The sequence below is a fragment of the Lampetra fluviatilis genome, chromosome 13 (assembly GCF_964198595.1).
Source record: "Lampetra fluviatilis chromosome 13, kcLamFluv1.1, whole genome shotgun sequence".
NCBI classification, from domain to species: Eukaryota; Metazoa; Chordata; class Hyperoartia; order Petromyzontiformes; family Petromyzontidae; genus Lampetra; species Lampetra fluviatilis.
The window spans coordinates 12,837,026-12,865,022 of NC_136287.1; the positions used below are offsets into that span (position 1 = coordinate 12,837,026).

Here is a 27,997-nt window from a genome sequence, read left to right on the forward strand (position 1 = left end):
ACTCGCAACAACTTGCAATCATAAGTGACAGAGTTAATTTGGGGTAAAATCAATGAAAATGGGGTGTGCCGATAGCATAAAAATGAGATGTGATAGAGCAAATATGAGATCAGATTTGGAATCAGCACCCTGAAATTAGTCTAAAACAGCTGCAACAGACCAGAATTTTTTTTTTGTTGACCAGTGTAATTTGGTACTTTTTGCTTCAGACTTTTATAATGTGCGTAATATTTTCGGCCACGTTAAATTACAAAATCGAGGGGAGTAATCTTTATTACATGTGTAGTGAGCAAATGAGTTAGCCCACCCACAGCAGGGGATCATCTTTGTTTCTGCAGCACAGCACGATATGATGAACTAATCTAGCACAAACATCTGGGCTGACCTAATGCACTGGAAAGCTGTGAGTACCGGATGACAGGTGAAACCTTGTAAGCGATCGAGGGATCACTGCACGCCTTAAACCACTTGTTTTAACAACTGTAAGCGCTTTGTTTATCGTTCGTCAATCACTCTCTTCATACTGTTTTAAAACACACACCTTGAAATACGATTCAAAAACGGCATTTCAAGCATCAGCTTTGCATTGTCCACCATCTGATCTCTCACGAATAGATCGTTCGGATCCCAGAAAATGGGTTGCCTTTCATCTCTGTATTCACAGATTCTCTTTGAGGGAGAATAACATGCTTAATGAAGATTAATTGTCCTTTAAAATAAGAATGTTTACATATTTGAAAAGGCCTTCCCGTACCGTATTTGTCATGGAGAGTGTTTGACCGTACTTTACCACGCTGATCAACGTGGACAGGTGATGCGGTTGCACAATACTGCTTAAAATATCACCATTGATGTTAGCCATGGCCTAGACTCGAACTTAGCTCGCTGGATTCATAGGATAGGGCGCTAACAATCCAATTACCAACATTAACATGTAAAGGTGAATCTACAGTGGTGTTTAGTGGCAAAGGCGTTCCATCCTTACACTCGCAGAAAGTAACATCTTTAATCGATGGAATAGCAATCCACAGTCGAGGGAGAGTCAGTGAAAAATAGGCCTCCATAACATTGACATTGTTGAACCTTTGCGGCGAACTCCCGCTGATCTGCAACTGTATTTTTAGCCAGTGAGTTAAAAATAACCTATGCACACTTATTGGCAGGGACACATGTTCGCTGTCCACTTTTCAAAGGCATATGCCAAGTCCAGGGGGTCTGGGATACAACGGTGACAAACTGCAATACTGTATAGTCAAATTACAGTATTGTAGATATTGTTCATTTGAAACAGCAACGAAAACACACACCTCTGCAGTATTAGGGATTGGATCGTTGAACTGGCATTACATCTTTAATCAATTTACTACACTGATGCTCTTAACGTTTTTTTTTTGCAATCTACGTTTAATGCTTTTTTCCCCATTTCCTCGTATGTTTTGCACGGATGCAGCTGCGAATGGAGCTGGGCTCCGGAGAGGGCGTGCTACGGACCGAGCCTGGCGTGCGCATGAATGACCTGGAGTGGCACCGCGTGAGAGTTCAGCGCAAGGGGGAGGCGGTTACCATGACGGTGGACGGCCGCGCACCCAGCTCAGCGCGCCTCCCAGGTCAGCTGCAGGAGCTGAACATCCAGCACGGCCTTCTGCTTGGCGGGATCGGCAGCCTGGAGCGGCCCTACCTCACCGGCCGCGGAGGCGTGCAGTCCTTCAGGGGCTGCGTGGAGGAAGCGGTCTTCAATAGGCACGACATTCTGGCGTCCTTGCGGTCGTACGCCGGTCACAAGACGGTGCACGAGGTCTCGGCAGGCTGCAGCCCTGAGTTTGAGGCCAACCCCGATGATGCCGTTAGCTTCTTCAGCCCGTGGTCATACTTGGCGTTCCCACCCGTCTGGGGGGACAGCGGCAAGGCGGTCTTTGAGTTCCAGGTGCGCGTGAGTGTCAAGAGTGGCATCTTGCTCTACCACTTCCGGGCGGGCAAAAATCCTCCGTTTGCAGCGCTCGAAATACGCGAGGGCCGCTTGTGGTCACTCCTCAACGTCGGCGAAAGAACCGTGGTCATGAGTCCCAAGACCATGGTGAACGACAGCCGCTGGCACCACGTCCATTTCGCTTTCACCGCCCGGCACGTCACGTTGAGGGTGGATAACAATACCGTGACAGAGAGCTTCGTGGTGGTTGACACCCGCAAGTTCCTGGAGCTGCGGCGCAGCGGCGAGCCCCTGTTCGTCGGTGGCGTGGACTCCAGCACGAGAGCCGAGGCGCGGAGGAACGGCCTGGTCTCGCTGAGGGGCGGCAGCAGCCGAGGAATGGGCGGGTCGCTGCGCGGCTGCTTGCGCGACCTGAGGGTGGACGGGGAGCGGCGGAGCCTGCAGGACGTGCAGGTGTCCAAGGACATCGCCGTGGGCTGTCGGGACGGCGTGGCGACAGCAGCCCCGACCGCCAAACTCAAGGCGCCCGTCACGCCGACAACCAAACCGCGGAGAGTTAAGGGCACCACGAGGCCGACTGCGCCGCCGACAAAGGCGCCAACGACCACTGTTGCCACCACGGCTGCCGCTACCTCCACCACCATTAAGCCCACGGAGCCTCCTCTTCTGCTCCTGCACGAGCTGGAGTTACCGGAAGGGGGGAAAGCAAACTTGAATTACAAAAATATCAGAACGAACGTGAACCTCCAGGCACTGGGAAATCGACCATCGCAGTTGTTCTTCAGAGTTTTGAGCGGGCCGTGGCACGGCAAGATTAAGGTCAGCGGTGCCGTGCCAGAGACTGAGTCAGATGCACCGAGCGCAGGGCACGTGGTGTTCAACCTCCTGGATGTGTCTCAGGAGCGGGTGGTGTACGTGCACGACGGCTCCGAGGCCCCGGGTGACACGTTCACCTTCGAGCTCTACGTGACCGGCAACAGGAATAAAATGCCCGACGTCGTCCTCAATGGACTGAAGGAGCGGTACGTCTTTAACATAACCGTGTTGCCGGTAAACGATCCTCCGGAGTTGGTGCTTCCAACCGGGAACCTGTTCACGCTTGTGGAACAAAGTAGGAAAAAGCTCACCCCGGACGTACTGCAAGCCATCGACGCGGACACAGACGCCGCCGAGCTGAAGATCTCCGTCCTGGGCAACTTGAACGCGGGAGCCGGTCACCTGGAGAGCACACGGGAACCGGGCAAGGTCATCACATACTTTTCATACGCGGACATGCGGGCGGGGGACGTGTACTTTGTGCACCACGGCTTGATCAGGAACTCGCGGATCGCTTTGCGCGTGAGCGACGGGGAAAAGGTGAGCAACACCGTGGTGCTCCGGCTCCTCGCTATCCCCGGTGAGTTTGGCGTGGAGAACAACACCGGGATATCCGTGTCGGCGCTGGAAGGATCGGCGTTGATTCTCACCGCAAACCTCTCGGTGCGCACCAACGCAGCGGACCAGGACGTGGAGATACAGTACAGCGTCACGGAGCTGCCCAAGCACGGGGAAATCCTGCGGCTGTACGAATCCAACGGGAGGTGGAGGAGGGCCGAGTCGTTCACGCAGCGCGCGATGGAGAGGAAGCACGTGAGCTACGCCCTCAGCGATGGCGCCAACATCGCCGCCGGCGTCACCGATCGCTTCCGATTCAAGGTGTCCGTTTTCGGAAAGGTTTTGGAGGAGCCGCAGGAATTCGCGATCCGTGTCAGTCCGGCGAAGCTCAAGGTCGTGAACAACAGGTCCTTGGAGCTTGACAAGGTCGAGCGAGCGCACTTGACGCAGAAGAACCTGCAGACGCGAGTGGAGGGGGCCAAAGTGAGCGACGCAGACATTAAGTACGACATCATTACCCTGCCCGCTAAAGGTCATTTGTACCTGGGAGACGTGAAGTTGATGGCCAATGCGTCGTTTACGCAGCGCGACGTGAGGAGTGGAAGCGTTTCCTACTTGCTAAAGGAAAGAGCCAAGTCCGACATGGAAGACATCGTATGGTTTCACGTTGTGGCCCAGCGCCTCAAGTCCAAATTGCACAGTTTTCGTTTCACAATAAAAGCCGATTCCGAGGCAATTGAGGTTACTAACAATGGGCTTAGCGTCGTAGAAGGCGAGGGAAAACTTATTACGAAGAACGAGCTGTTTTTGAAAACCCTAAACACACAAAACTTTCGCTACCAGATTAAACAAAGCCCAAGGCATGGAAAACTCAAGAAAATCAACCTCTCCGACTCTGCAGATAGTAACGACAACGTAACAACCTTCACAAACGAGGACATAGTGAACAAACGGCTCATGTACATCCATGACGATTCCGAGACCGCCGAAGACCGGTTCACTTTCTCCGCCACTCCCACGGACCTGAATTTCTCGTCAACGTTCAACGAAGCCTTCAACGTCACGGTGCAGCTTCGGAACGACGAGAAGCCCGCCCGCACGGTGGACCGCGTGCTCCGGGTGGTACGGAACGGCCACAAGCTGCTCACCCTCTCCGACCTGGCTTACCACGACGCCGACGTCGACTCGGACGACGCCGCGCTCGTGTACACGAGGCGCGGCATCCCCAACGGCGAGCTGGTGGCGGAGGACGACCCCGGCAAGAAGCTCTACCAGTTCCGCCAGGGAGATCTAGCGGAGCGCCGGGTGCTCTTCGCGCACCGGGGCGCAGACCAGGGTCGCTTCGTCCTGTGGGTGTCGGACGGGAAGCACCAGGTGACCGCGCTGTTGGAGGTCGCGGCGAGCGAGCCGTACGTCCGGGTCAACAACGGCACGGGCCTGCTCGTGCGCAGGGGACACTCGCGGGCCATCGCCGCGGCGAACCTGAGCGTCGACACCAACGTGGACGTGCGGGACGACGGCGACGTCGCGTTTCGGGTGACCGAGTCGCCGATGCACGGGCGGCTGCTGCTGGACGGCCACCCGGCCGAGTCGTTCACGCGGAGCGACCTGCGGATGGGTAGGGCGACGTACCGGCACGACGGCGGCCGCGGCGGGCTGCACGATCGCTTTCGATTCGTCGTGGAGCTGCGAGGGCACGGCGAGGGAGCGGAGATGCGGGTGGAGGGCTCCCTGTCCGTTCGCATATTCCTGGAGAGCCACGAGAAGCCACCCGCCGTCGTGCGCAACGCGAGCCTCGTTGTGGGAGAGGAGGAGCCCGTGTCCATCGGCAGCGCCAGCCTTCAGGTGCGGCGGCGGTGGCGATTGCTGCAGCGATGCTCCTGCAAAGTTCAGCACGAGCGTCGGTGCAGGGCGCAGAGATGACAAAGTGTGTGTGATATTCATCGGGGCTGACGACGAAGCGATAGCGCGTTTTACACTTGTTGCAGAGATTCACAGATCGATGCCAGCAGCCGTCCTGGTCAATTTTGTGGTTTCATGAACCAAAAATACCACGCTGTCTGCTTCACAGGGTGGAAAGAGAGTCAGCCATGTGCCAAATTAGTAAAATTGCCCACTAAATCCAACCCTCACCCCCTCTCCTCCCAGCAGTATAAACGGGTACACCACAGTCGGCCAGCAGCTCGCATGTGGTGAGATCAATTGTGGGCAGCGTGGAAGAGTTGCCAAAATGTCTCCCTCTAGTGGAGGCCCTCCTGCCAGCGGTGGCTTGAGGAGAGACATCTGCGGGCCGCGCCCCCTTACCTTTCCCTTCCACGCTTGGTCAGCGCGAGTTACACGCGCCCGTTGTCGCTGCGTTCCCGCGGTGCGGCAGGTCACGCACGAAGTGAGCCCGCCGGCCGAGTTGGTGTTCACGGTGAGGGAGCCGCCCCGGCACGGCTTCCTGCGTCGTCTGGTGGCGCACGGGGAGGAGGAGGAGGAGGAGCAGTACGAGGGCTCGCTAGCGCAGCAACTGGAGGCTTTCACGCAGCTGGACGTCAACTTGAACCGCGTGCAGTACGTCCACACCTCGCCTGGACAGGTAGGCACTCGCTCGCACCATTTTGAGTGACATTTTCCATTTCGAGGGCAAGGCGGCATTTCCACCGTCGTAAGTCTTGACTCCCACCAAACCACGAGGTTCGCAGGTTTAGCTTTCCTGAATTTGGCATTCGATGGCTTTCTCGTGGTCTCGCGCGAGCAGAAATAAATGGCAACATTTCTAGGTTGGATCAATCCCTCCATGGTACGTATACGAGCGTTGTGATATACAGCCGATATATTTAATATTCCGATGTCAAGCATCCAGTGATTGGTGACTGGTATCGGGTGAGTGGTGAGGGTCAGCTGGGTTGATGACTGGTGAGTGGTGAATTTCAAGTGAGTGGCGTGTGAGTGTTACGTGTCCACAAAATGGGGTGCCCTCGAGTGTCATATTTTATGAGGCTTCCCCATACCGTATGGCAATATTTCACCATCAGGAACCGGTGGTTTTTCACTTCATTTGACAAAATTCCAGCTCTGGGAATTAAAATATCAGTTTTACTGTCGTTTTACAGTCACCATTCCCATGGCAGGAGAGTCCGACGCGTACTGTAAACGTCCTTCAATGAAAATAATTGAAAGTCACAACCAAGTCGGTCGGGGATCACCGCTATAGCACCCTCTAGCGGCCTCACAGCCAGCCAGCCTTGGACTCTCCTCAATCTCCTCTTGCCCAGGGAGCTGGGCAACCTCCCGACCGCACACGTAATAATGCTACGGTCATTCTCCGAAGTTAAACACATTAACCACGTGTTTAATTAGCCACTATCAATCGGTAGCATCACGGTGGCGAGATGTTAACTACCTCACTTGTATACAGGAGGTCGTGGGTTCGATCCCGAACCTGACGCCTGTATATTTGGAGTTTGCGTGTCTCCCCATGGTTGCATGGATTTTTCTCCGGGTCCTCTGGTTTTTCCCTCGACATTTAGAAAAGTTTTGATTTAAAGCTTTCGTGACTGCAGGGATTCATATTCTTGGTTCTTTCGGTAAAGTCACATAGAAGGGAAATAATCAAATAATAAAAATATAAAACAATAAAAAAATTCTCACGACGTTTCGACTGCAACACAAGCAATCATCATCAGGTGTGAAATCCACAAGAAAAAATTATTGCTGTGGATTTCACACCTGATGATGACTGTTTGTGTTGCAGTCAGAACGTCGTGAGAATTGTTTCCACAAGAAAATTTTCTTGCTGTGGATTTCACACCTGATGATTGCTTGTGTTGCAGTCGAAACGTCGTGATAATTTTTTATTGTTTTATATTTTTATTATTTTATTTTTTCCCTTCTACGTGACTTTACCGAAAGAACGAAGAATATTTAGAATTGTGTGTAGAGTATTTGGCTGCTATAAATTTCCACGTGATAAGCCACTTTGTTGAGCTATCATTTGTGACCAGGTCGCTTCTGAAAAATAGCTATATAGCTCGGTGGGCCTTACATGGTAAAAAATAGTTTTATACCGGGGTTTATAAACCCGCAAACAACCGTCCGGCAACAGAATGATCAACATTAAAGACATTGGCGAAATATTTTCAAAAATTCGTGTTTTTTTCCCCTCCCCTCCCCGCCCTACCCACCTACCCACCGACCTCTTTAACGGCCCCGCAGCTTAACGACAGCTTCTCCCTGGACGTGGGCAACGGCGTGTCAGCGCCACTGCCGGCACTGCTGGTGGCCGTCGACGTCCTGCCGCGCCTCATCCCCCTGCGGCTGCCGGGCGGCGGCGTGCTGGCGGTGCGCGAGGGCGGCTCCGCGGCCTTGCTCGTCGCCGCCGACAGCCCCCACTTCGCGAGGCGTCAACTCGAGTTCCGGGTGTCCGAGCCGCCCAAGCACGGGCGCGTGGAGGGCGTCGACCAACCTGGAGTGGCCCTCGCCGCCTTCACCAGTCGGCAGGTGCGGGGGCCATTCCTCGGCGTCGAACCTCTCGCCGTGACGAGGCCGAGGTCGTCGAGGCGGGAAGCTCTCGGACGATTGGGCGCCTCGGTAGCTGGGAGATGTTAACCACCTCACCTGGTATGCAGGAGGAGAATTTGGCTGATATAATTATGCACGTGATGATAAGCCACTTCGTTGAGCTATCATTCGTGGCCAGGTCGCTTCTGAAAAATAGAGCCACATAGCTGGTAAATAAAAAAAATAGTCAATAGCAACTTCACAACGGCACAATGCGCTAACCACCGCTCCATCGCCGCACCCCTGGTTTGTATCGGGAACGGTTGTCAGCACCGTCGGCCTCTGCGATGATGACCACGGCCACCCCACCCCCCCTCCACCCCCCCCCCCCCCCCCCGCGGCCGCTGCGTCTGCGCAGGTGGAGCGAGAGCTGGTGTACTACGTGCACGACGGCAGCGAGACCCGCGATGACAACTTCACGCTGGTGGCTGTCGACGACGAACTGCACAAGCGCAGCAAGCCGACGGTCGTGCCGGTCGCCGTTTCCGCCGTCAACGACGAGCCTCCCGTCGTCACCACCAACCAGGTCCTCAAGGTGAGGAGGCGTCGTCGCGCGGAGCCTCGCGGGGGAGCTGGCCGGCTGCGTGAGTTCGCGGCGGCGTAGCCGTGTGCTCGTCCAGCTACCGTGCCACTCGCTGGTGCTTTACGCGGCTACATCGTGCGGGATGTTCCCGAGAGCTGTGGATACCTGTTAGTGCTGTGAGGATTTCATTCGTGTCCTTCGATTGAGCAGATGAGAGGAGGATGAGTCATCGAGTATTTTGGTTTCGTTTTATGAGTCAATTTAGTATCAATTAACGGATCAAATTAATTGAATGGTTAATGAATGTCGTGCGAACGTAATACATCACACTTACGTAAAAAACGAATCGTCAAATTGTCAGGCGATTCTACCACCGAAACACCTCGGGTTCTGCTTACCGAGCCCCCAGCTGCAGAGAGAGAGAGAGGGTGGCATGCCCCAAAAAGAGTCGTTTGCCAGCTGTGGCTGGATAAACATTGTCTCGTGTTCTTTCTGTACGAATCGGTTTACTTTCTATAGAGGTTGATTTTTGTGGTTTGGCTAGCACACCAGACTTGCTCACCAAAGGTCACCGGGTCAATCACCTGGCATGGCATTTGAAACAGCGGTGCAAGTTTCTTCATTCCTCCCGCCTGCTGCCCAGCAGTGTAAATGGGTCCACCAAAGTGAGTCGATCGGCAGGTTACGTGTGGTGGGGTAAAGTGTGGGTACTCCTACTTTCTCCAAGACGTCTGGCCAGCGTGTAAGGTGAAGCCAACACGGGGTCTCTAGAGCTCCCTCCAATGGAAGTCCTTCCACCAACGGTGGCAGCATGAGCAAGCAATTTCAGGGCAGTCCCTTCTCTTTTTTTGGAAATTTGTTCTGGTTTTTCCAGCGCTTGGACAATGGCGAACAAACCGGAGGTATTCGTGAGTGCATAAAGTAAAAGTAAAAGCGCATCCAAATGCGTTGGCAGGTGTGGGTAGGCTCCGTGACGGAGATCACGTCAGCCGACCTGAGGGCGGAGGACAAAGACACCACCCCGGAAGAGTTGGCGTACTCCATCTCTCCTCCCAGCAACGGCCTGGTTGCCCTGCGGGAGCGGCCGAACCAGCCGGTGCTCAACTTCACGCAGGCGGACGTCGACTCGGGCTCGCTCGTCTTCGCGCACCGCGGTGAGGCCTCCGCGTCACGGAACTCTGCGTCGCTCGCTCGCAGTGGCGGCACTTTTGACAAAAAATTGCTCCCAAGGCAAATTTGTAAACACACCGGGCCCAAATTGTCGTGCGATCTCGTTCGCCCATTTGCGACTGGGTCCAAAAATACATATTGGGGGGCTGGTGAGGAAGATGTTTTGCAGCTGGTGAATATACGAGGACTTCATGTGAACTGAGAGTGTAAAATAAGCAATGAGGCATACACATTAGAGGTAATACAATATTTTAATTTTTTTAAATGTTTTTTATTAGTCTGATCACATTTGCAATTTCCCCACACAGACTGGCCGACCGGCCCTCAGAATGGACCGACCCTCCAGCCATTTGCTCGACGGACTGCTGCCCTATTGCCAGTGCGGGCCTGTTTGTCCTTTGTAATAATACTATTATGATGCGATTCCTGCAGAAATTCGCGTTCGATTCATATGAATCCCGCCTGGATGGTTCCCACAGGAATTGCGATTCCTCTCCAGGCGATTGCTCCATTAAAATCTGCATGAAATTGAATGGGATTCTGACAGGGATTCTGTCACGGAGGAGTCTTGTGCTACAAAGAGATGCTATTGCCAATGTGGTTGAGCTGAGCTTCGGCTATACTTAGATAAACATATGCCTTATTCCAGCTGGCCACTCCAGCTGGCTATGTTTCTGTACTGTACCCACGTGCTTTAATTAAAGCTTACATCGTTTTTTTATTTGATTTCATATCCTCACCTCTGCCATTAGGAGCGACCTCTGGAGGATTCAACTTCCAGGTCACGGATGGAGTGAACTTTGCTGCTCGTCAGATCTTCAGCATCACAGCCAAGCCGCTCGTCCTCAGTGTGGAGGTCAACAACGGACTCAGCGTCTATCCTGGTGAGGGCCCTGGCACGCTCGCGGAACTCTTGCCCTTAGTGTCGCCACATCCCGTGCCCTTGTGGACACGCGCGTCGCGTTAACGGTTGATGGCGACAAAAAATGATACGTTTTGTTTCGTTTATTTTCACACATATAGCAAAGTTCATCCGGCAGCAGCAGCAGCAGCAGCTTGATATTCGTGAGCAAATCAGGATTAAACAAATATTCGTCACATATGTATCGAAAATGCTTCAGTAAAATCAATTGTGGTATATAGAAAATGCCTGCCATTTATATTTTCCCGTTGAGCTGCATATGAATGTTGACACTTTGCTGCCTTCGAATGCATTTTTGGAAAAAAAGAAATGAGGAAGTTATCCAGATTTTTCTTTGCTTGTGGTGCGAAAACTCATTGAATCAAACAAGGCGGAAAGGAGATGTGTTGGCAGCGATGCACAATAACAAATAAAAAAAAATAAAAGTACTCGCTATGTTCACAATTAAAACTTAATATTAATTGGAGATTTATGTAATGGTCGTACATTTTAGACAATGGCTATTCTTCTCGATAGAGAGAGGGCAGATACATTGACATATCACTGAAGGTCACACTTTACACTAATGTCTGTAAAGTGCACCCCCCAACTATTACTCGATCAACATGTCCACTCTCTCTGTTCCCAAGAAGAGCCTTTGACCATAACACACAGCTAGCCAATTCTGAAATACAAAACAAGTCTCACGTTCTAATTTTCAAAGAGATTAGATGAACACATCAGAATCAGAATATTTATGTATCCTAGAGGAATCCGATGAGCTATCAAGCTCTTTTTCACAGATGTCCAGTCGCGACACGGGGTCAGAACGTTACAACAAATAGTACAAAAACACGATAGGAGCGCAAAGTTCGCCTTTTGGCGTCCTCTGGTCTAGCACCGTTTGAGACGAGGCTCAAAAGAAAGCTGTCTCTGGTGTGCACCAATCAGTTTCAAGGACAATGCATATATTATCAGAGTATGTTTTATGTTTGCATTCTGACCACAAGCATTGTGGTTAATGCAGACGTGATTCCTTGTAAAAGGTTTCAGTTTGGTGTTTTAACAGCTTAACAACTGTTTTGTTGCCAGAAAAAAGGGGAAAAACCTATTATCATATTTTGGTACTGGCAAAGGAGATCCCATGCTCTGAACAAATCACTTAAAAATATACAAATGAAACCTAACCATTGTATCATCTTATCAGGTAAAGCCCACACAGCAGAGCTATCGAGCTGCACGTTCCAGGCAATTGTAAACTCAAGTCACGAGACGCTCTGTGCGTGCCTCTGCTTCTCTGTGTGTGCGACACTCCCCATCCAGGGTCCCTGCACGCTATCACTGAGCAGGACCTCAAGGTGGTCACCAACGACGACAAGTTCCCCAGCAACCGCTCCGTCGTCTACTCCGTGATCGACAAGCCCGGGTTGGGCCGCATCGTGCGGACTGGAGCCAACAACAACGCCACGGCCGCCGTAGACAGCTTCACCCAAGCGGAGGTGCGGGCGGCTGCAGCACTCCACTGCAGTTTGACAAAAGCGTAAACCCGAAGCCATTTCTGCTTGGGCCTTTCGGGGCATAATTATTGGCCATTCAAAGTGTCTCTTTAAATTATGGGGATGCTGCATGAGGGCATTTAGGCACTCCCCCTCCTTCCCCCAACCTCCCTTTTTTTTCCTTCTCCTACAGAAGTATTGGAGCTTCGGAAGACACCACGGGGTTGTAGAGTTTGTTGAAGCAGTTTATTGAAACATGCGGGTCAGACCGGTCTCCATTGCACTGCAATCCGAAATGTGTTTGGTGCTGGTGTCAACCCCCCGTTCATATCCTCTGTGTTGTGTACCTGATATCGTTTTGTTCATAAAATACTTTTGGAAGAAAAAAAATACGGGATGCTACCGCCGGTGTATCGGGTTAGCACACCGAACTCACAATCCAGAGGTGATGTCGCCGGTTCGATCTCCCATTGAAACAATGGGGAGGTTTCTTAAATGCCCCATACACACATCCATCCATATCAATGGGTGCACAAACAGTCGCGTCACGTGTGGCGAGTTAAAACGTGGGTGCTGCCACCACCTTCCTCCAAGGTGTCTGACGAGCATCAAAGAGTAGGTCAGCTAACGCTCTATCGGGGGCCCTCTAGAGCCTCACTATCTTGGAGGCCCTTCTGCCCGCAGTGGCGTGAGCAAAGACATTGCAGGGCTGCACCTTTAGTCTGTTGTGGGTGAAATGTCTCGTAACCACGTGGCAGTTTGTTCAGATTTCATTCTGCGAAAAGGCAACAGTACCGGTGTGATAACGCCCCGATCCATCTAGCGGTAGCCAAAGTGCAACTTATGTATGCACGTATGTTGATCTTCTTTCGCACCGTGCGTAGCCAACCACGCTGATCGGAGCGGCGTTTGTGATTGGCCAGGTGGCGGAGGGACTGATTGCGTACGAGCATCGGGGAGGCGACATGGGGCAGTGGAGCACCACAGACTCCTTCGTCTTCCAGGCTTCGTCAACGCCCTCCAAGCTGCCCGCACAGACCTTCCACATCAGCGTGTCCTTTGACAACGCGGCCGGGAGGAGCGGCGTGCTGCTCGCCAACACAGGTGACCGTCAGTTTAACACGTAGGCTTTCACGACCAATATTATTCATAATCAACGTTTTTGGGTTTAGATCGCGTTATTTATAAATGTGTCGTAACCCTCCACCACCCGACACGGCCAATCAGTCTTTTGTCAACGTGCCACTTTTTTACTGATTGGCCGTGTCGGGTGGTGGAGGGTTATGACACATTTATAAATAACGCGATCTAAACCCAAAAACGTTGATTATGAACAGGTGACCGTGCGCGACGATCGCAGCGCGTTCACGCGAACACACGCCGACCACTGAACGATCCACCACCGTCGTGTCTCAGTAGCGGGGCATATTTCGGCATCGTCGGAGCAATAAATAATATTCAGTTTTATCTCTATGGGACCTTTTCGCCAATGTCAAAGTATGGAAAATAATAATAGGTTTTACCCTATAGAGCAATAAAGCAGGTGTTAAGATGCTCAAACACCACTTTGATACCTTTTGCAAGGCATCAAGTCTGCATTGACCACACGTAGTACTTGTGGTGAACTTGCACACAAACATGCTCTGATAATATATGCACCAGATTTTCACTTTCTACCATCATCAGTCTTCTTTAGCCATGGTCAATCGACTGCTTTGTCAAGGCTTCCCCTTTCCTTAAGCTGTCATTTTATTTTCCGCAAATCCCATTGTAGACCGGGGCCAGAGACTTGTAAAATGTTCCCTCTGTGGAGCCCCGAGGATTAACAAAAACAAATATTGGGTGAAGAATAGAGAGACATTTTCAAAGAAGACAGTGAAGCCTCTGCAACACAGAAACACCCTCTGTAAAGTATGTAAAATTCACAATAGAGGTTCTATTGGTTAGATCGCGTAAATATATAAATGCATCGTTAAAACCCGCCACCACCCGACACAGCCAACTAGTAAGGGTTGTCAGGTAAACAGAACGTGCCAATTAATTACATCACGTCCATCCATTTTAATCATTGTAAGGACACATTTAGCTCTACTTGCGTCTCTCTCCAGAGAGGGCAGGTCCTTGTCATCGTTGATTGTTGCTCACGAGACGCTACGACAGAAAGTGCGCGAGACAGCTTTTGCATCGTGCTTGTTTTTGTCGGGACACTTTGTGCCTAGCGTCGCCTTTGCCACGCAGACCGCATTGTGTTCTGCATCCGGTGTTATTTTCCTCGTCTAAGCGCAACTGCTGGGTGCACGTTGGCAAAAAATTATACTTGCACGTACAAAAAAAACGACCACGCCGTAGTGCGTTAAACGGTGTAGAGCGCAGGCGACAGGGACATCAACACACAGTCGCAAGATGTGCAACTGTCGTCAGAGATCTTAATGTGCGGTTGTGATCACTAACTCTAAAGAAAAGGAAGCCATGACAAGTGGCTTGGGACATTTCTCTAACTACTCTTTGGATCCTTGACACATTGCTTTTCCTTTGGCTGTTGGGGCATTTTGCATTTACACCGATTCGTAAACAAGGTCTAATGTGACTTAGGCCAGGGATTTTTGTTTTCACTAATTATGTATAATCAGTAGCAGTATTGTTGCGAATAATAAGAGCAATTACTTAGCCATGGCACGAGCAGGTGAGTAATAATAGTAATGCTATTACTCGTAATTACCCTTACAATTTGTATTATTATTATTATACTGTATGTAATGGGCGAAGACCCCGGGGCCAGCCCAGGACACGCTCGGCTGGTCTGGGAACGCCTGGGAATTCCCCAGGAAGAGCTAGAGTCGGTGTATAGTAGTGTAGTGTATAGTGTGGTGTATAGTGTATAGTAGTGTATAGTGTAGTAGTGTATAGTGTGGTGTATAGTGTATAGTAGTGTATAGTGCAGTAGTGTAAAGTGTAATAGTGTGTAGTGTAGTAGTGTATAGTAGTGTGTAGTGTAGTTATAGTGTAGTAGTGTGTAGTAGTGTATAGTGTAGTGTATAGTGTAGTAGTGTATAGTGTAGTAGTGTAAAGTGTAGTCGTGTATAGTAGTGTATAGTGTAGTAGTGTAAAGTGTAGTCGTGTATAGTAGCGTAGTGTATAGTGTAGTGTATAGTGTAGTAGTGTATAGTAGTATATAGTGTAGTAGTGTATAGTGTAGTAGTGTATAGTGTAGTGTATAGTGTAGTAGTGTATAGTGTAGTAGTGTATAGTGTAGTAGTGTATAGTGTAGTGTAGTAGGGAGGTGTGGACCGCCACTACTCAAAGCGCTGCCGCCGCGACCCTCACCAGACAAACGGACTGAGACACGAGCGAGCGAGCGAGCGGTAATTTTTGGCAGTAATTTCAGGATTGGCTATCCGCTCAATGCGTCTCGCAGCAATCACTTCCCCAGACCCAGCACCGTGTGGCGCTGTCCCACAGCAAATACTCTGAGATTTTTGTTACGTTCATGACGGAAATTGGGAATTTATTTGATCTCAGTTACGTTAAAACTGCATGTGCTCGCGATTTTAACTTGTGCATGTCACCAAATACAACAGCTACAACTTGCTTTTATTTGTATATTATAAACAACTATACATATTTTATTTATCTCTTTCACTGTATGGAATTGTCTATTGTTATGTTTATGGGTACTGGTGTGATGGTGCTTTTGTTTGGCAGATTTGTGCCAGAAGGCACCACGTGTTTACACAAGAATTACATTTACTCTGACCTGATTAAAGGTCCGGAGATTTTCATTTAATTCAAATACTATTTAGAAATATATCCTTGCACAATTTTAATTACGAAAAAAATGATTAGCTTTGGTGTGCGCTCACAGACATGAGAAATGCAGAACGGTAGTGAGATGTTAACTACCTCGCCTGGTATGCAGGAGGTCGTGGGTTCGATCCCAACTCTGTTTACATGTTTTCCCCGTGACCACGTGGATTTTTCTCCAGGTCTTCCGGTTTTTACTTCCACCTTTAGAAACATACGTTTTGAGTATTTAGCTGCTATAAATTTCCACGTAATAAAATACTTAATTGAGCTGTCATTTGTGGCCAGGTCGCTTCTGAAAAAGAGCTACAGCTCAGTGGGCCTTACCTGGTAAAATAAAAAAAGTTTTTTCGTTTAATAGTTCGAACGTTCATCGCTTAAAACCACATGCGTCGAGAAGTAAGCCAACGCAAAAACCACACGTGCTCGACTTCTGCTCCATGCTCTCTTGCGCTCATCACTTCCTGTGCCGGGCATGAAACGCGCTGTCACGTGCCACCGTTATGTAACTGGAACATTTTCCCCTTTTTTGCTCAAGAGCAAAATGGGAGTTTTTTTGTATCGCGATTTTGTCAAAACTACAGCGATTTGGATTTTTACATATTGCATCTGCACGTCAAGAGCATCTTGACAAAATGGGACGCGATCGATATATAAAATCCAAATAAATAATTAGATACATCTTTTCAAGAGAAATAGAAAAAACGGATTTCGAATTAGCCCCAGGTTATGGCATGATTCATTTGCCAATGTTGGGTTTAATCTCGTTAATTTGTAAAAAAACATTTATGTATTTTTGATGGGTTTTGTTGTTGTAAAACGCACACGTAATACATTGTAAACGCATAACTTAAAAATAAACGTACATGTAAATCGGCTGTTCTTCTGCAAGACCTCCCCACGTGGTATCACTGCTTTTGACGTCACACCAAGAAGACATGTGGAAATGCGACACTGCCCACTTGTAGCACAGGATCTCCAATGGAAAGGAGCATGGCACCAATGCTCGTTTGAGGATGGTGGCACTCTGAAAAGTTTACTCGGTTTTTGCCTCGCCACTTCACGCTCGCACGCGAACCGGGCTGCGTATTCACAGCGTTTTGTGGGGCTTTGTCCACACTCGGTGTCCTGCGCTCGCTAATTTACGTGCGACACGGTAAATATTATGAACAAGTTCGTCAGTCGCGAGAGTAACGCCAATGCCAAATGAAGGCAAAGAAAAAAACGAGCCTTCGTGCGCAGAAAATTGTTGAGCCTATTTGAGGAGACCTTGACCAGGAGCAGTAGTGGCAGTGAGTAAATGAGGGATGCTATTGAAGATAATTACGCGGGTTGTGGGCCCTTAGCCATGGGGGTTGCAAGCGATTGATCATCGCCGTAATGTGGGACGATCGCTGGGCATTCGAGGAGTCTGCCAATGCACGAATGCTGTAGATGTCTTCCAGCAGTGAGCTCCCTTTCAGCAATGGGTTGTTGAGCCAACCGTGAGTGGCTGAAAGAAATACCAAACCTCCTCTCGGAGGCCAAAACAATCCAGATAGGTGTGAGACCATTCAGTGCGGGTCCCTTCATGGAGGCGGAGAACGAGGTTCATGAAATATCGAGCAGGGGTGGGGGAGAGAATGGCAGCAGAGTTGATTTCATTGCGTCAGTTGTGATTTAATAAGTTCACCAGAAAGAGGGTTTATTTTGCAGCGCACAATTCAACCGATATTGTAGCCAAGAAGCAAGATCGTGGATCGCAAATAGCATCCTCAACCAGCATTCCCTGACGTTTGAGAATATCTCTTGCCTGTGGTGGTTTACAAAGGCAGAGATGAGGCAGCGACGAATTCTACAAAGCGCTGGACCACCAGGCAGTGTCGTTCCTTGCGGGAGAGTAGCCGACCTTTATCCAGACGATCGAGGGTCCTGTTACACCTTCTGCTGCAACCGCTAAATGATGTACGCTGTCCCAAACTGCCCTAAGCACGGCATCCCACCTTCACACGTGCAGCATGCGATGGTGCGCTTCCTTGGGGAACATTTTTAAACGTGTAAAGACACTAGTCGCTTCACTCCTCGTGTTCATTTTTCAATCTTAATCCACCAACGACGTGTTTGCACGAGGTCGGGTGGAAATAAAACACGTATATGTTTAGGTTTAAATGTAATGTACATTGAAATGTTAGAAAAATAATTAGTAATATAACGGTACGTCCGCAGTGTACAGAGAATGTATGTGAGTATGATTGTAAATGGAAGATACGGGATTTATAATATATTTTTGGGTGAGGCCACGTATGGAACTGTACTTTACTTTGCGATCGTGTCTCGCTGGATTGCACGTGTTAACACAGGGCAGGACTATTTTCAGCTGTTTTCTTGAAGATTGGAAACAGCTTGCGGAACCATATTTGTGACGGAGTACAGGCACATGTTACATGCACTTTTATTACTTGGACAATCGTGAGTGACTACAACCATCCATATATAACCCATTAATTTATACACAAAACAGCTCCCCTGTTGAGCCTTATAGACTGGAGGGCAGTTGCGAATAACTCGCCACAATTACTGCCTGTCTGACGGTGCAGTCTACAATGTGCCGGCTTCCTTCGTATCCCCAGTGCTGTTTACACACCGTTTAAATCGTCTAAGACTGAGTCAACCTAGGGGAGTCCCAGACACTATTTTACCCACTGACATTTGCCCTGGCCAGGAGTTTTAACGTAGGCGTCAAAATACGTGGCGTAGTGCGCTGGCACAATAAACGCGTGCCGTGAACACACGCACGCATACATCCACGTACTCAGAACGTAAAACCTGTAAACGGTGTAACATTCCAGAGCCAACACAGTCGTGCTGCCTGTGACGAAGGTGTCGCGTCCGCCACTCTTGAGCTACGTAACGTTCACGTAAACCATCGAGGGACACTTGTCGGAGCAACCGTGACTGCTCAAGTGCTCTATTGGGGTGTTTCTCCGCGGAAATGTGTTTCCCAATACACCCGCGTGTTCTTACGCTCCCTTTGACATCACGTCCCTCGTTGTCCACGTGTTGACAGGAGCGACGGTGGTGGAGGGCCAAGAAGTGGCGATAAACAAGTCGAACCTGGACGCCTCGAACCTGCTGGCCAAGCTCGCGAAGGAGCTGCGCGGCTCGCACGAGGTGTACCTGCAGGTCACCGTCCTGCCCCGCCACGGCTTCCTCTGGCTCGGCAGTTTCAACGTGACCAAGGAGAAGCCGTACGTCTCCCAGGCGAACCTCGACCGCCACGGCTTGCGCTATCGGCACGACGGCTCGGAGGACGCCCGCGACAACTTCACCTTCGTCGCGTTTCCCAACCCCAAAAACAAACGCGCCGGCCGACCGGATGGCAGCAGTGACGCCGGCGACTCGCTCGTCGTCGAGGAGGTCTTCCTCATCGACGTGCTGCCCGTCAACGACCGGGCGCCGGAGCTCAAGACCAAGACGCCGGGCTTGAGCGTCGTGCAGGGCTTCACCGCCACGATATCCGAGCGCAACCTGAAAGTCGTCGACCTGGATAATCCCGCGCCTGAATTAAAGTTTACGATCATCAGCGGACCGAACAACGGGCGCGTCGCGTTCAACGACAGCCCGAGCGTCGCCGTGAGCGAGTTCACGCAGGCGGACGTGGACGCGGGCCGGGTGGTGTTCGTGCAGGACGGGAGTCCCGCATCCGGCGTCTTTTACTTCCGCGTGACGGACGGCGTCCACCGCCCGCTCTTCACCCTCTTTAACCTGGCGGTGGAGCCGCTGTCCATCCGGCTGGTGAACCACAGCGTGGTGGAGCTCGTGCAGGGCCAAGCGACGATCGTGGTGACGCGCGGCCACCTCGCGGGCGAGACCAACGGGCAGAGCGCCGAGATTACGTACCTGGTCACGCGCGGGCCGCAAGCCGGCCTCTTGCTGCTCAACGGCAGCAGGGTGGACACCTTCCCGCAAACCGAAATCGACGCGGGCTCGCTGGCCTACCGCATGACCAACATGTCGGCATCCGAGGACGACTTCGAGTTCAGTGCCCTCACCGCCGAGAGCAACGTCACGGGCTTGGTTGCCAAGATTGCGGTGATGCCCCTGGTTAAGATTCCCGCGGACCTGGCACTACCCGCCGGAGCGGCCACCCCCGTGAATCTGGACATGCTGGACGCGCGAGAGCTGGCGAACCTGACGGGTCACATGCCGCACTACGAGGTGCTACGGCCGCCGCGGCACGGCCGGCTCACGCGCCGCTCGCTCCGCGGCAAGCGGGACGCACGGGGGGTGACGCGTTTCACCCAGAGCGACGTCGAGATGGGGCTCGTCCTCCTGGAAGTCGGCGACGTAAACCTAACGGATGCGCGTCAAGCAAACGATTCCTTTAGGTTTGTGCTGAGAGCAGAGGGGGTCCAGCCAGCGGCGGGTGAGTTTGCGTACAGCATAGTGCCTCTAGATCCTTCCGCAGTGCCCAATATAACGTCGCACCTCGAAGCACTTTCAGAACACGATTCGTCGGTGACCCCCCCTGTCACGGGAGGCACTACTGCCGTGGACTCGAACGTGGCCACGGAGGAGGCGGCGTTGCCATTCAATGCGACCGTGTCCCCTTACAGCGAGGCTCCGGCCAGAAGGCCTGCACCCCGATGGAGGAACAAAATTTCGGATCGCTGGGGCAATCGCAACAAAAACAGCAGTGCCGACCCCGACGACGCCCTCGACCCCAGCCCGTCGTCGTCGTCGCCCGATCTGGACTGGGCGGCGGCGGAGTCGGTGGACGAGGGCAGCGGCGGAAACCTGAACGTCATCGTCCCCGTCGTCGTCGCCGCCGTCGCGCTCGCGATCATCGCGGCTTTGGCCTTGCTGGCGATCGCCAGGAGGAGGAGCCGCGACGTCGCGAAGGGCTTCCGGGCTCTCAAGCCCAACAACCTGGGCCCGAGCCGCCTGCTCACAGTGGGCCACACGGAGCGGAGCCCCACGGTGCCCACCGTCACCGTGACGGCGCTCGGCGGCGGAGGATCGCCGTCAGCGGAGGCCGACATCGTGGCGGCCATGGTGGCGGATGCCCGGGCAAACCCGTCGCCACCCCCGAGTCCCACCGCCCTCCCGTACACCTGGTGCCACTTCAACGCCGACATGCTGCAGTACTGCCGAGCCACAAGTCCCTCGCTGCGCAAGAACCAGTACTGGGTGTGACGCGGGAAGGCGGAGCGTTCCGTTTCGGGGGGGGCGGAATGCGGGGTCGCGGCGTTCACCCCCGTATGCCCCCTTTCTGGTGCGGCTCGACCGAGGTGGACCCGTGGAGGTCGCTCACCCCCACCTGACCCCCCCGCCCGCCCGCCGTGTTTTCTCGCGGGCCGTTGAGAATGGGCGATTGCGTCCGCTCCGTTTGTTTTGTCTCGTGTAAATTGACCCGAACACATGCCGGGTGGGCCTTCTGCCTAGAGGACTGCTGCTGCTGCTGCCGCCCGTTGCGGTTGGCTGGAGCCAACCAAACCAGTGGCATTACGACGGCCGCATATTAGAACGAAGCCTGTGTTTGTGCTTTTCTTTTGGTGTGTCTACGTTCATATCTCGTTGGTACCATTTCTCTTTTGTTTTTACATATATATAAACGTTGTGCAAAGAGCGTTTTGCCAAAAATACGGCCGTCAAAAAGGGCAGGAAAGAAAGAAAAGCGTTATAATTTGACCAGTGTTATCAGTGGCTAAATAGAGAGTTTGTACTTTTTTTTATGAAAGGTGCCACATTTTGAATTTGTGACAAACGTAATTACCGATATGAAGCAACATGTGTTCAACGAAACAAAGCTCCTTACGGATCAATGTTTTCCCAGTAAAATTAGTGTTGTTCGGGCCGACCTTCACAAGGATTCGCTTTACTGAGTATCATCAGCAGGGTGTTGCCTGTCAAATGCTACCGGATAGTATAAGAATATACAGCAAATACCGAGTAGCGTTTGTGAGCATTTTACAATACATTTGGAATCGTTTTTAGCATCACTGCGCATCAATATTGTCCCAACATTGGATTGCTCATCATCGTTATTGTTGACCTAGCGTTGTAGAAGAGAAGCGGAAACATAAACTTGGACTTCTTGTTGTTATTTTGGTTTGCCAGTCAACGTGGTCTTGGGCTAACCGACCGCATCCCATGTGAAAGCGTAATTTTTTATTACTATTTTTGTATGTGGATTTTAATCGTCAAGGTTAAGAGGTCACGATGAGTGGGGGTGACCGGATTGCTTAGAGGTCAGAGCACTGAGCTGGCAACCACTGAGGCCGTGGGTTCAACTCCAGGCCTATGATTAAATCAGCTTCTCAAGTGTAGAGAGTTGGTGGTTCATGAGCATTACTCTCAGTTGAAGACAGGTGGGAAAATGCTGCTTCCTACCGTATGGACGATAGGTCACTTGAAGACATATCAGAGGTAGCTCTGTGGTAGCCACTTCCATGGGGCCGTTGTTGCACTGCTCTGCAAGAGATACAAATTTATGCCTTAATTAAAATAAGAGTTCATCATGGCCAATGCTGTTGATACCACCACCACTTGCCATTGCTTCTCTCCACAAGATCCCACTTCCCTTGCAGTGGTTATACACAACTCTTAAAGTATGCCACGATCTGGCTTGAGACCGTATGCTTTGTCTCCAGACTTTGGGTGCTCACTCTCATACCTGTCTCAGTAATCTGCCCTCCAAATATGTTTCTTTAATAATTGAATGCGCAATACAATTTTATGGTACTATACAATTTTAATGTTTAATGCAGCAACATAATGCCAATAAACATTTAGTGGGCAAGTAGAATTAGGTGGGATATCAGAAAGGTACTTTGACCAGCATATCGATATAGTGTAGAAAATAAGTGTTAAATATTTAATCTGGATTTGTATATGTTTTCTACCCACATTTTGAGAATTATTTTAGAAACTCCACAGACGAAAACATGAATAGGCTTATACATTTCTGTCTTTGTTTATGCCAATACATATTTCAAATTATACTCTACGTTCCAAAAAAAACCCTCTGAAAAGGTAGTCAGTGAGTCAATGTTTATCCGTTAGGCGCTCGCTGTATACACACGAATATAATTCTCAGGTGATTTATGCAATCCAGCATTGGCTAACGTGTGGCCGCGTGTGCTCTGGTAAACTATTGAATCGAACTACAGCTGAGCTATCCCGATTATGTCAATGATCGACTACTCCAACGATTATCGTGCGACTACTCGACGAATCGGATTACGTGAAAATATTTGGCGGAAAAACACTGTGGAAAGTAAGGTAGGTGACAGACTCATCATCAGCCGGGGGTTTCCTGCCTTCATTATGCTGGGTGTTTGGCGGGCGGTCAACTTTTTTAAGGGGCCCGAGTATAAAAGGGGCTGAAGACAAATTGTTTTGTCGTTGATGAACCAACTTTTGTGGCCTCATCGTCCCTAGCCACAAATCAACCCCAGCCAAAAGCCCCCTTGATTCTGACCCGCAGATATACCTGTGGTTGGCCAGGCAACACCACGGCCGACGAAATTGAAGCGGGACGCAAGTTTTTTCTCTCAGCGGAAATGTTTATTTCGGTGCATAATTATTTCAAGGGTTATAAAAACCAGGCTCTCTTCAACCGCTTACGTTCCACTCGGAATGCCTTGAGAGTTTCCTTTGTTACACCAGTGTTTTTATTATTATGTAAGATGTCTTTCAATAATACCACTAGTTGTTCCCTACGAAGGGAGAGAGCATGACTATGCACGGATCTGTATTGCATATGCCGTGGTAGGATGCTCAATGCACGAATTGGCGGTGTCATCTGTCGTTACATGCTGTGCTGTGCTTGTCACGTTCGGGCTGTAGTTAACCCCGGGGTGTCTCTGCCACGACTTGTATTGGCTTCAAAATGTGCTTTCAACAGCCATTGTCGACACACTTGGTTTGTTTTATTTTTTTTCTCACGCACGGCTGCCAGATACTCAAATTCAGGTCGAGTCGGCCCAAGGAAACGGCCCCACGCCAGCTGCCAATTGCCGCTCGTTCGCTAGGGGCCGGTGTGAGGTCGTAGTTCAGCGATTAGAACTGCCGCTTCACACTCGCCAGTTGTTGGCATTGGTGGTAGCGGGAAGCTATGGGGTAATACGTTTGCAGCCAGTTTCCAGTGGTGCTCAATTAAAGTGACTCTTTCGTCGTCGAAATCAGTGTTCCTTTATAGGGTGATCCATTCCTAATGTGCCACAACTGTCCGCCAAGAAGGGAGGTTACCTACCGGGTGCTGTTAACGACAGAGAAGGGTTCACGGGCTGCACAAAGTTCCATTCATTGGCAACCGTCACAGCCAAGTTTCCAAATGTGTGCGTTATCCCATTGAAGGGTGTGCCACGTTATTGTACGCGAAAAATAAGAGCATGCTCATTTGACACCGACACTATATACAGAACGAGGCAGTTCCATTTGGGAACTAGAGTTCAATCGCTAAGTTTTTATCACTCGGTTACAATGATCGTACCGACATGTATTCACGGCATACGCACGGCCCGCTGTATAATATCCACACGCTGCTAGATGGAGGCCCTTCACACGGCTTGAGACTGTGGAGATTGTTTGATCGTACGTCGCGCGGGCACATCAGCTCGGGTTGGTGAGAGGGGCTGTCCGGCCGGGAATTCGAACTCGGGGGTCATGCGCTTCAGGATTGAGTGCGCCAATCACTGCACCACCGCCCAGTCTCGATAAAGGCATTTGTTTGATTCCGATAACCGGTGCTGTATTATGCAATCGTTATGCAATGCAGAGATTGTTTTTTAAACATTTTAGGGAAACTAAATATTTATAAAAAGTCGTATCCACATATTGTTCGGGTTATTTTTTTTACAATCATATAATATCCGGCCAGGGGCTTCTGTGACAAGGTGGTCTACTCACAATAGAAAGGTCAAGAGTTGAAGTCCCACTCGGTGGTCATCGACTCCACCCTTCAGTCTTTCAAGGTGTATAAAATAAACACCACTTTGTGGCTATTTAGCATTGGTTGTTCTATGTAGAGACTTTTCTTCACCAAAGGAATGTGGAATTTCCACTCTCGGTTTCAGGGCTGCTATAGGAGATGAGCACCCCCCCTCCCCATATACACACATTGTTGAATAAAGACACTTGGTTTGAAGAAACATGTATTGTGGATGAGTGCGTTGGAGCGTGATGAGCCGAGGTAATCCTTGGACTTCTAATTGTGAGGCACGATCCCACATTGCCATCTGCGCGGGTGTTGTGGATTCTGACATGGAACAAAAATGTACTTAACAATCACATCTGCTAAAGTGTTTTACTATCAATTGTCACCACTGTCTTGAAATTATCAAAGCAAATGATTAACTTTTTTGCGTATTTTCTTATACAATGTGTAAGCACGGTATGCGCTATGGAAAGTCCATAATGCTGATAAAATTGCGTGTTGCATACAGCGGTGTCAAATAATGTCACCTGTGGAGGCGGTCCAGTGGTCGTGAGTGGACATGCTCGGACAGAAAGCTGCGCCCGAAGTTACAGTGATCGTTGGCATTTAAGGCTGTTGAGCTTTATCGGAGCTTGTGTCCTGGATACAAGGACGACGACTTCGCGTGTGAGAGTGGGCCAAGCGATTCAAGGGCAGCAAGACAGACATTGCTGATAGTCCTATGAGAAGCAGACCCATTAGGCGAGTGATCCCAACGGAAGCTTGGAGAGCGGAGAACCACGTGGCCGAGCTGGAGTCAGGGACATCACGGATGCATTGCAGATTGGCCATGAAGCTGCACAATAAATGTCTGAGGTGGAGTAATCGTTAGGTGCGCGTGGTGTGTGTGATGGGTACCAACATTATGAACACGTGTCCAAAATCTGACCGATCTGCGGATGTTACTGCAGTAAACGTGTGCTGTACCGCAGATGGTGTGTTGATTCTAGATTGAAGCTTTCGTGACTGCAAGGATTCATACTCGTAGTTCTTTCGGTAAAGTCACGTAGGTAAAAAATGAAATTAATAAAAAATAAAATAAAAATATACGACGTTTCGGAGGCAACACAAGTCTCCGTCATCAGGTGGGGCCGTCACAGCCAGATTTGCTGCATCAAGTGTTAAGGTTGGTGTCCCGATAGCAGAAGTTCATCGATCCTCGATCATGCTGTGGGTTACCTGCGGAAGTGGCAGTGCCGTGACCGAACGATGCTCCGTTGGGTCAGTGTCTTCTGTAAGTAATGAGGATTTGATGTGTTCACTGTGTTCCTCATGTTAAGGCATAATAACTATACCATCACGTTCTGAATATAAAGTAAAATGTTTATATCAAAATATTTATCGTTTAAAAAAACATGTACGTGTCCTTAATATAATCTCACTTTTACTACTGAATACAAAGCTATACATTTAATGATGCATTGATTGATTGAAATCTATTTCTTATGCTCACAGTAGATGCATCTAATTGTGCACGTAATAATCGAATACCTCTACAGGTGTATGCAAGTTAGATGCCGTGTTACACTCGGGGTTATGGAGTGAATAGAAAAAAAAACTGAACAAACGAGGCAATACAAACAAAACGGTACCAGACAATTCAAAGTGGTACAAATGTAGATGCATTAATCGGCACTCTCCATTCTGTTAGCAGGTAGCTCCCCGTTCTCGTCACCAGGAGGCGGCAGCGCTGCCACGCCAGAGTTGGTGACCGTGGCCCAAAGGGGCCAACGACAATCCCTGGGAAGCCGATCCTGGGACACAATCCCCCGGACCCCGGGAGGGGGGACCGGGGGATGATGTCACCTTCCAGAAAGTTCTGGAAGGGAGGCGTGGCTAGGGCGGAGCAAGCCACGAACCAGTAATATAAGCCGGACCTCTCAAGGGTCCGGCTCAGTCATCATGGGGCTAGCAGTAAGACCCTGGACCCCAAACTCCGCTGCCCTTCGCAGGGCCGGAGCTGAGTGTGGCCAGTGGTGAGACCCTGGGGCTCCCCTCTCCCGATGTCCTTCTCAGGGCCGGGTCTGAGCGGACCAGAGGTCAGGACCCGTACACCTTGGCACGGCCGGGTCGGGATAGCCTCCCCTAGAGCCCCCTAGAGCCCCCTAGCCGGAGGGATACAAAGACGTGCAGGGTGGTCCCAGTGTTGGGCGGTCGTGTAGCCCAGAGGCCATTCACCTCCTTAGGTATCGGGTGGAAGGGGCCGTTACCCCTTCGTGTTAGGGACCTGTACCCAGATTGCGAATAAACATCGTGTTGCCTCGCAAGAAGTTCTCCAATTATTTACCCACTACACAAATTATACGAAAAGGAAGTTTATCGAATTATTTCCCTGAATCGTAACAACTTGTCCACACCGTGGCCGAATCGCTGCGTGATTCAGCCGCGGGCATGTTCGTTTAACACGTGGACTTTCACGATCAATATTATCCATAAGAGAGGCGTTTGGGTTAGATCGCGTAAATATTTAAATGTGCTGTTAAACCCGCCACCACCCGACACAGCCAATTAGTAAGGTTTGTCACGTAAACAAAAACGTGCTAATTCATTACTAGTACGGCACTACACCGGTGTGTTGGAGAGTAACCCCACAACATTTACAATTGAAGTACTGTGACGTTTAGCCGATAATTACAACCAGCATCATCAGGCGGCAGCCAGAGTTGTGGAGAAATCCTCGCTCTACTGAAGAGGCGCGTGTTAAAGAAATCCAGCTTCTCACGATTACGTAAAAAAGGAACGCGTCATTATCATTGTAAAACACTGCATGTTAAAACAATATGCGGAAACACAACTAAATCGTTACCGTCAGTTAAGATTTTAGTTATCCACAACGGTAACGTTGTAAGTTCACGTGCTTCACTGCATATAAACGGTTACGTGTTTTATCAGCTGTGAAACAGGTGACTTCATTCTGGTGGTCACCTGGTCTTTTTTTTTTGCAAGTGAGCTTTTAACGCTTTGCAAGTGATGAGTCTGCAGGTGTTGTGAGCTCTGTGTTGGTGCTGTGACGTTTGTGTTTGTGCTGTGACCAAACATCAAGAAGGGACAGGCAAGCATCTTCAGCTGTTATTCTCCCTGCCTTTCGAGCCCCATCCCAAGAATGCATGCACAGTCGAATATTTTCAGTCAAAACTTAAAGGACATTTACTCAGCCCTGAGTTGGAGTGGTGGCCATTCGGGGTTTTCTGTATTGTCAAGAGTTGTGATGCATTCTGGGATGCTCTGCATGAAGAGCGCCTATATACAAGCGAAACTGTGTTCCGTTTTTTTGAATAAATACCACATTACCTTGAATTAA

The 27,997-nt window shown here is 50.2% G+C and overlaps 1 protein-coding gene across 1 annotated transcript in view; it reads left to right on the forward strand.

Annotated features, from left to right (window-relative positions):
• Window positions 1-27,993, forward strand: part of LOC144935551 (chondroitin sulfate proteoglycan 4-like) — a 34,723-nt gene extending 6,730 nt beyond the window's left edge. Inside the window, exons 3-11 of the mRNA XM_078862314.1 lie at window positions 1,451-5,146; window positions 5,676-5,882; window positions 7,502-7,786; window positions 8,205-8,381; window positions 9,325-9,523; window positions 10,292-10,423; window positions 11,764-11,939; window positions 12,860-13,040; window positions 18,784-27,993. Of these exons, the coding sequence (XP_078718440.1) occupies window positions 1,451-5,146; window positions 5,676-5,882; window positions 7,502-7,786; window positions 8,205-8,381; window positions 9,325-9,523; window positions 10,292-10,423; window positions 11,764-11,939; window positions 12,860-13,040; window positions 18,784-20,912 (7,182 nt within the window). The 3' untranslated portion in view covers window positions 20,913-27,993. The remainder of the gene's footprint in view (window positions 1-1,450; window positions 5,147-5,675; window positions 5,883-7,501; window positions 7,787-8,204; window positions 8,382-9,324; window positions 9,524-10,291; window positions 10,424-11,763; window positions 11,940-12,859; window positions 13,041-18,783) is intronic.
• The last annotated feature ends 4 nt before the right edge of the window (window positions 27,994-27,997 follow it).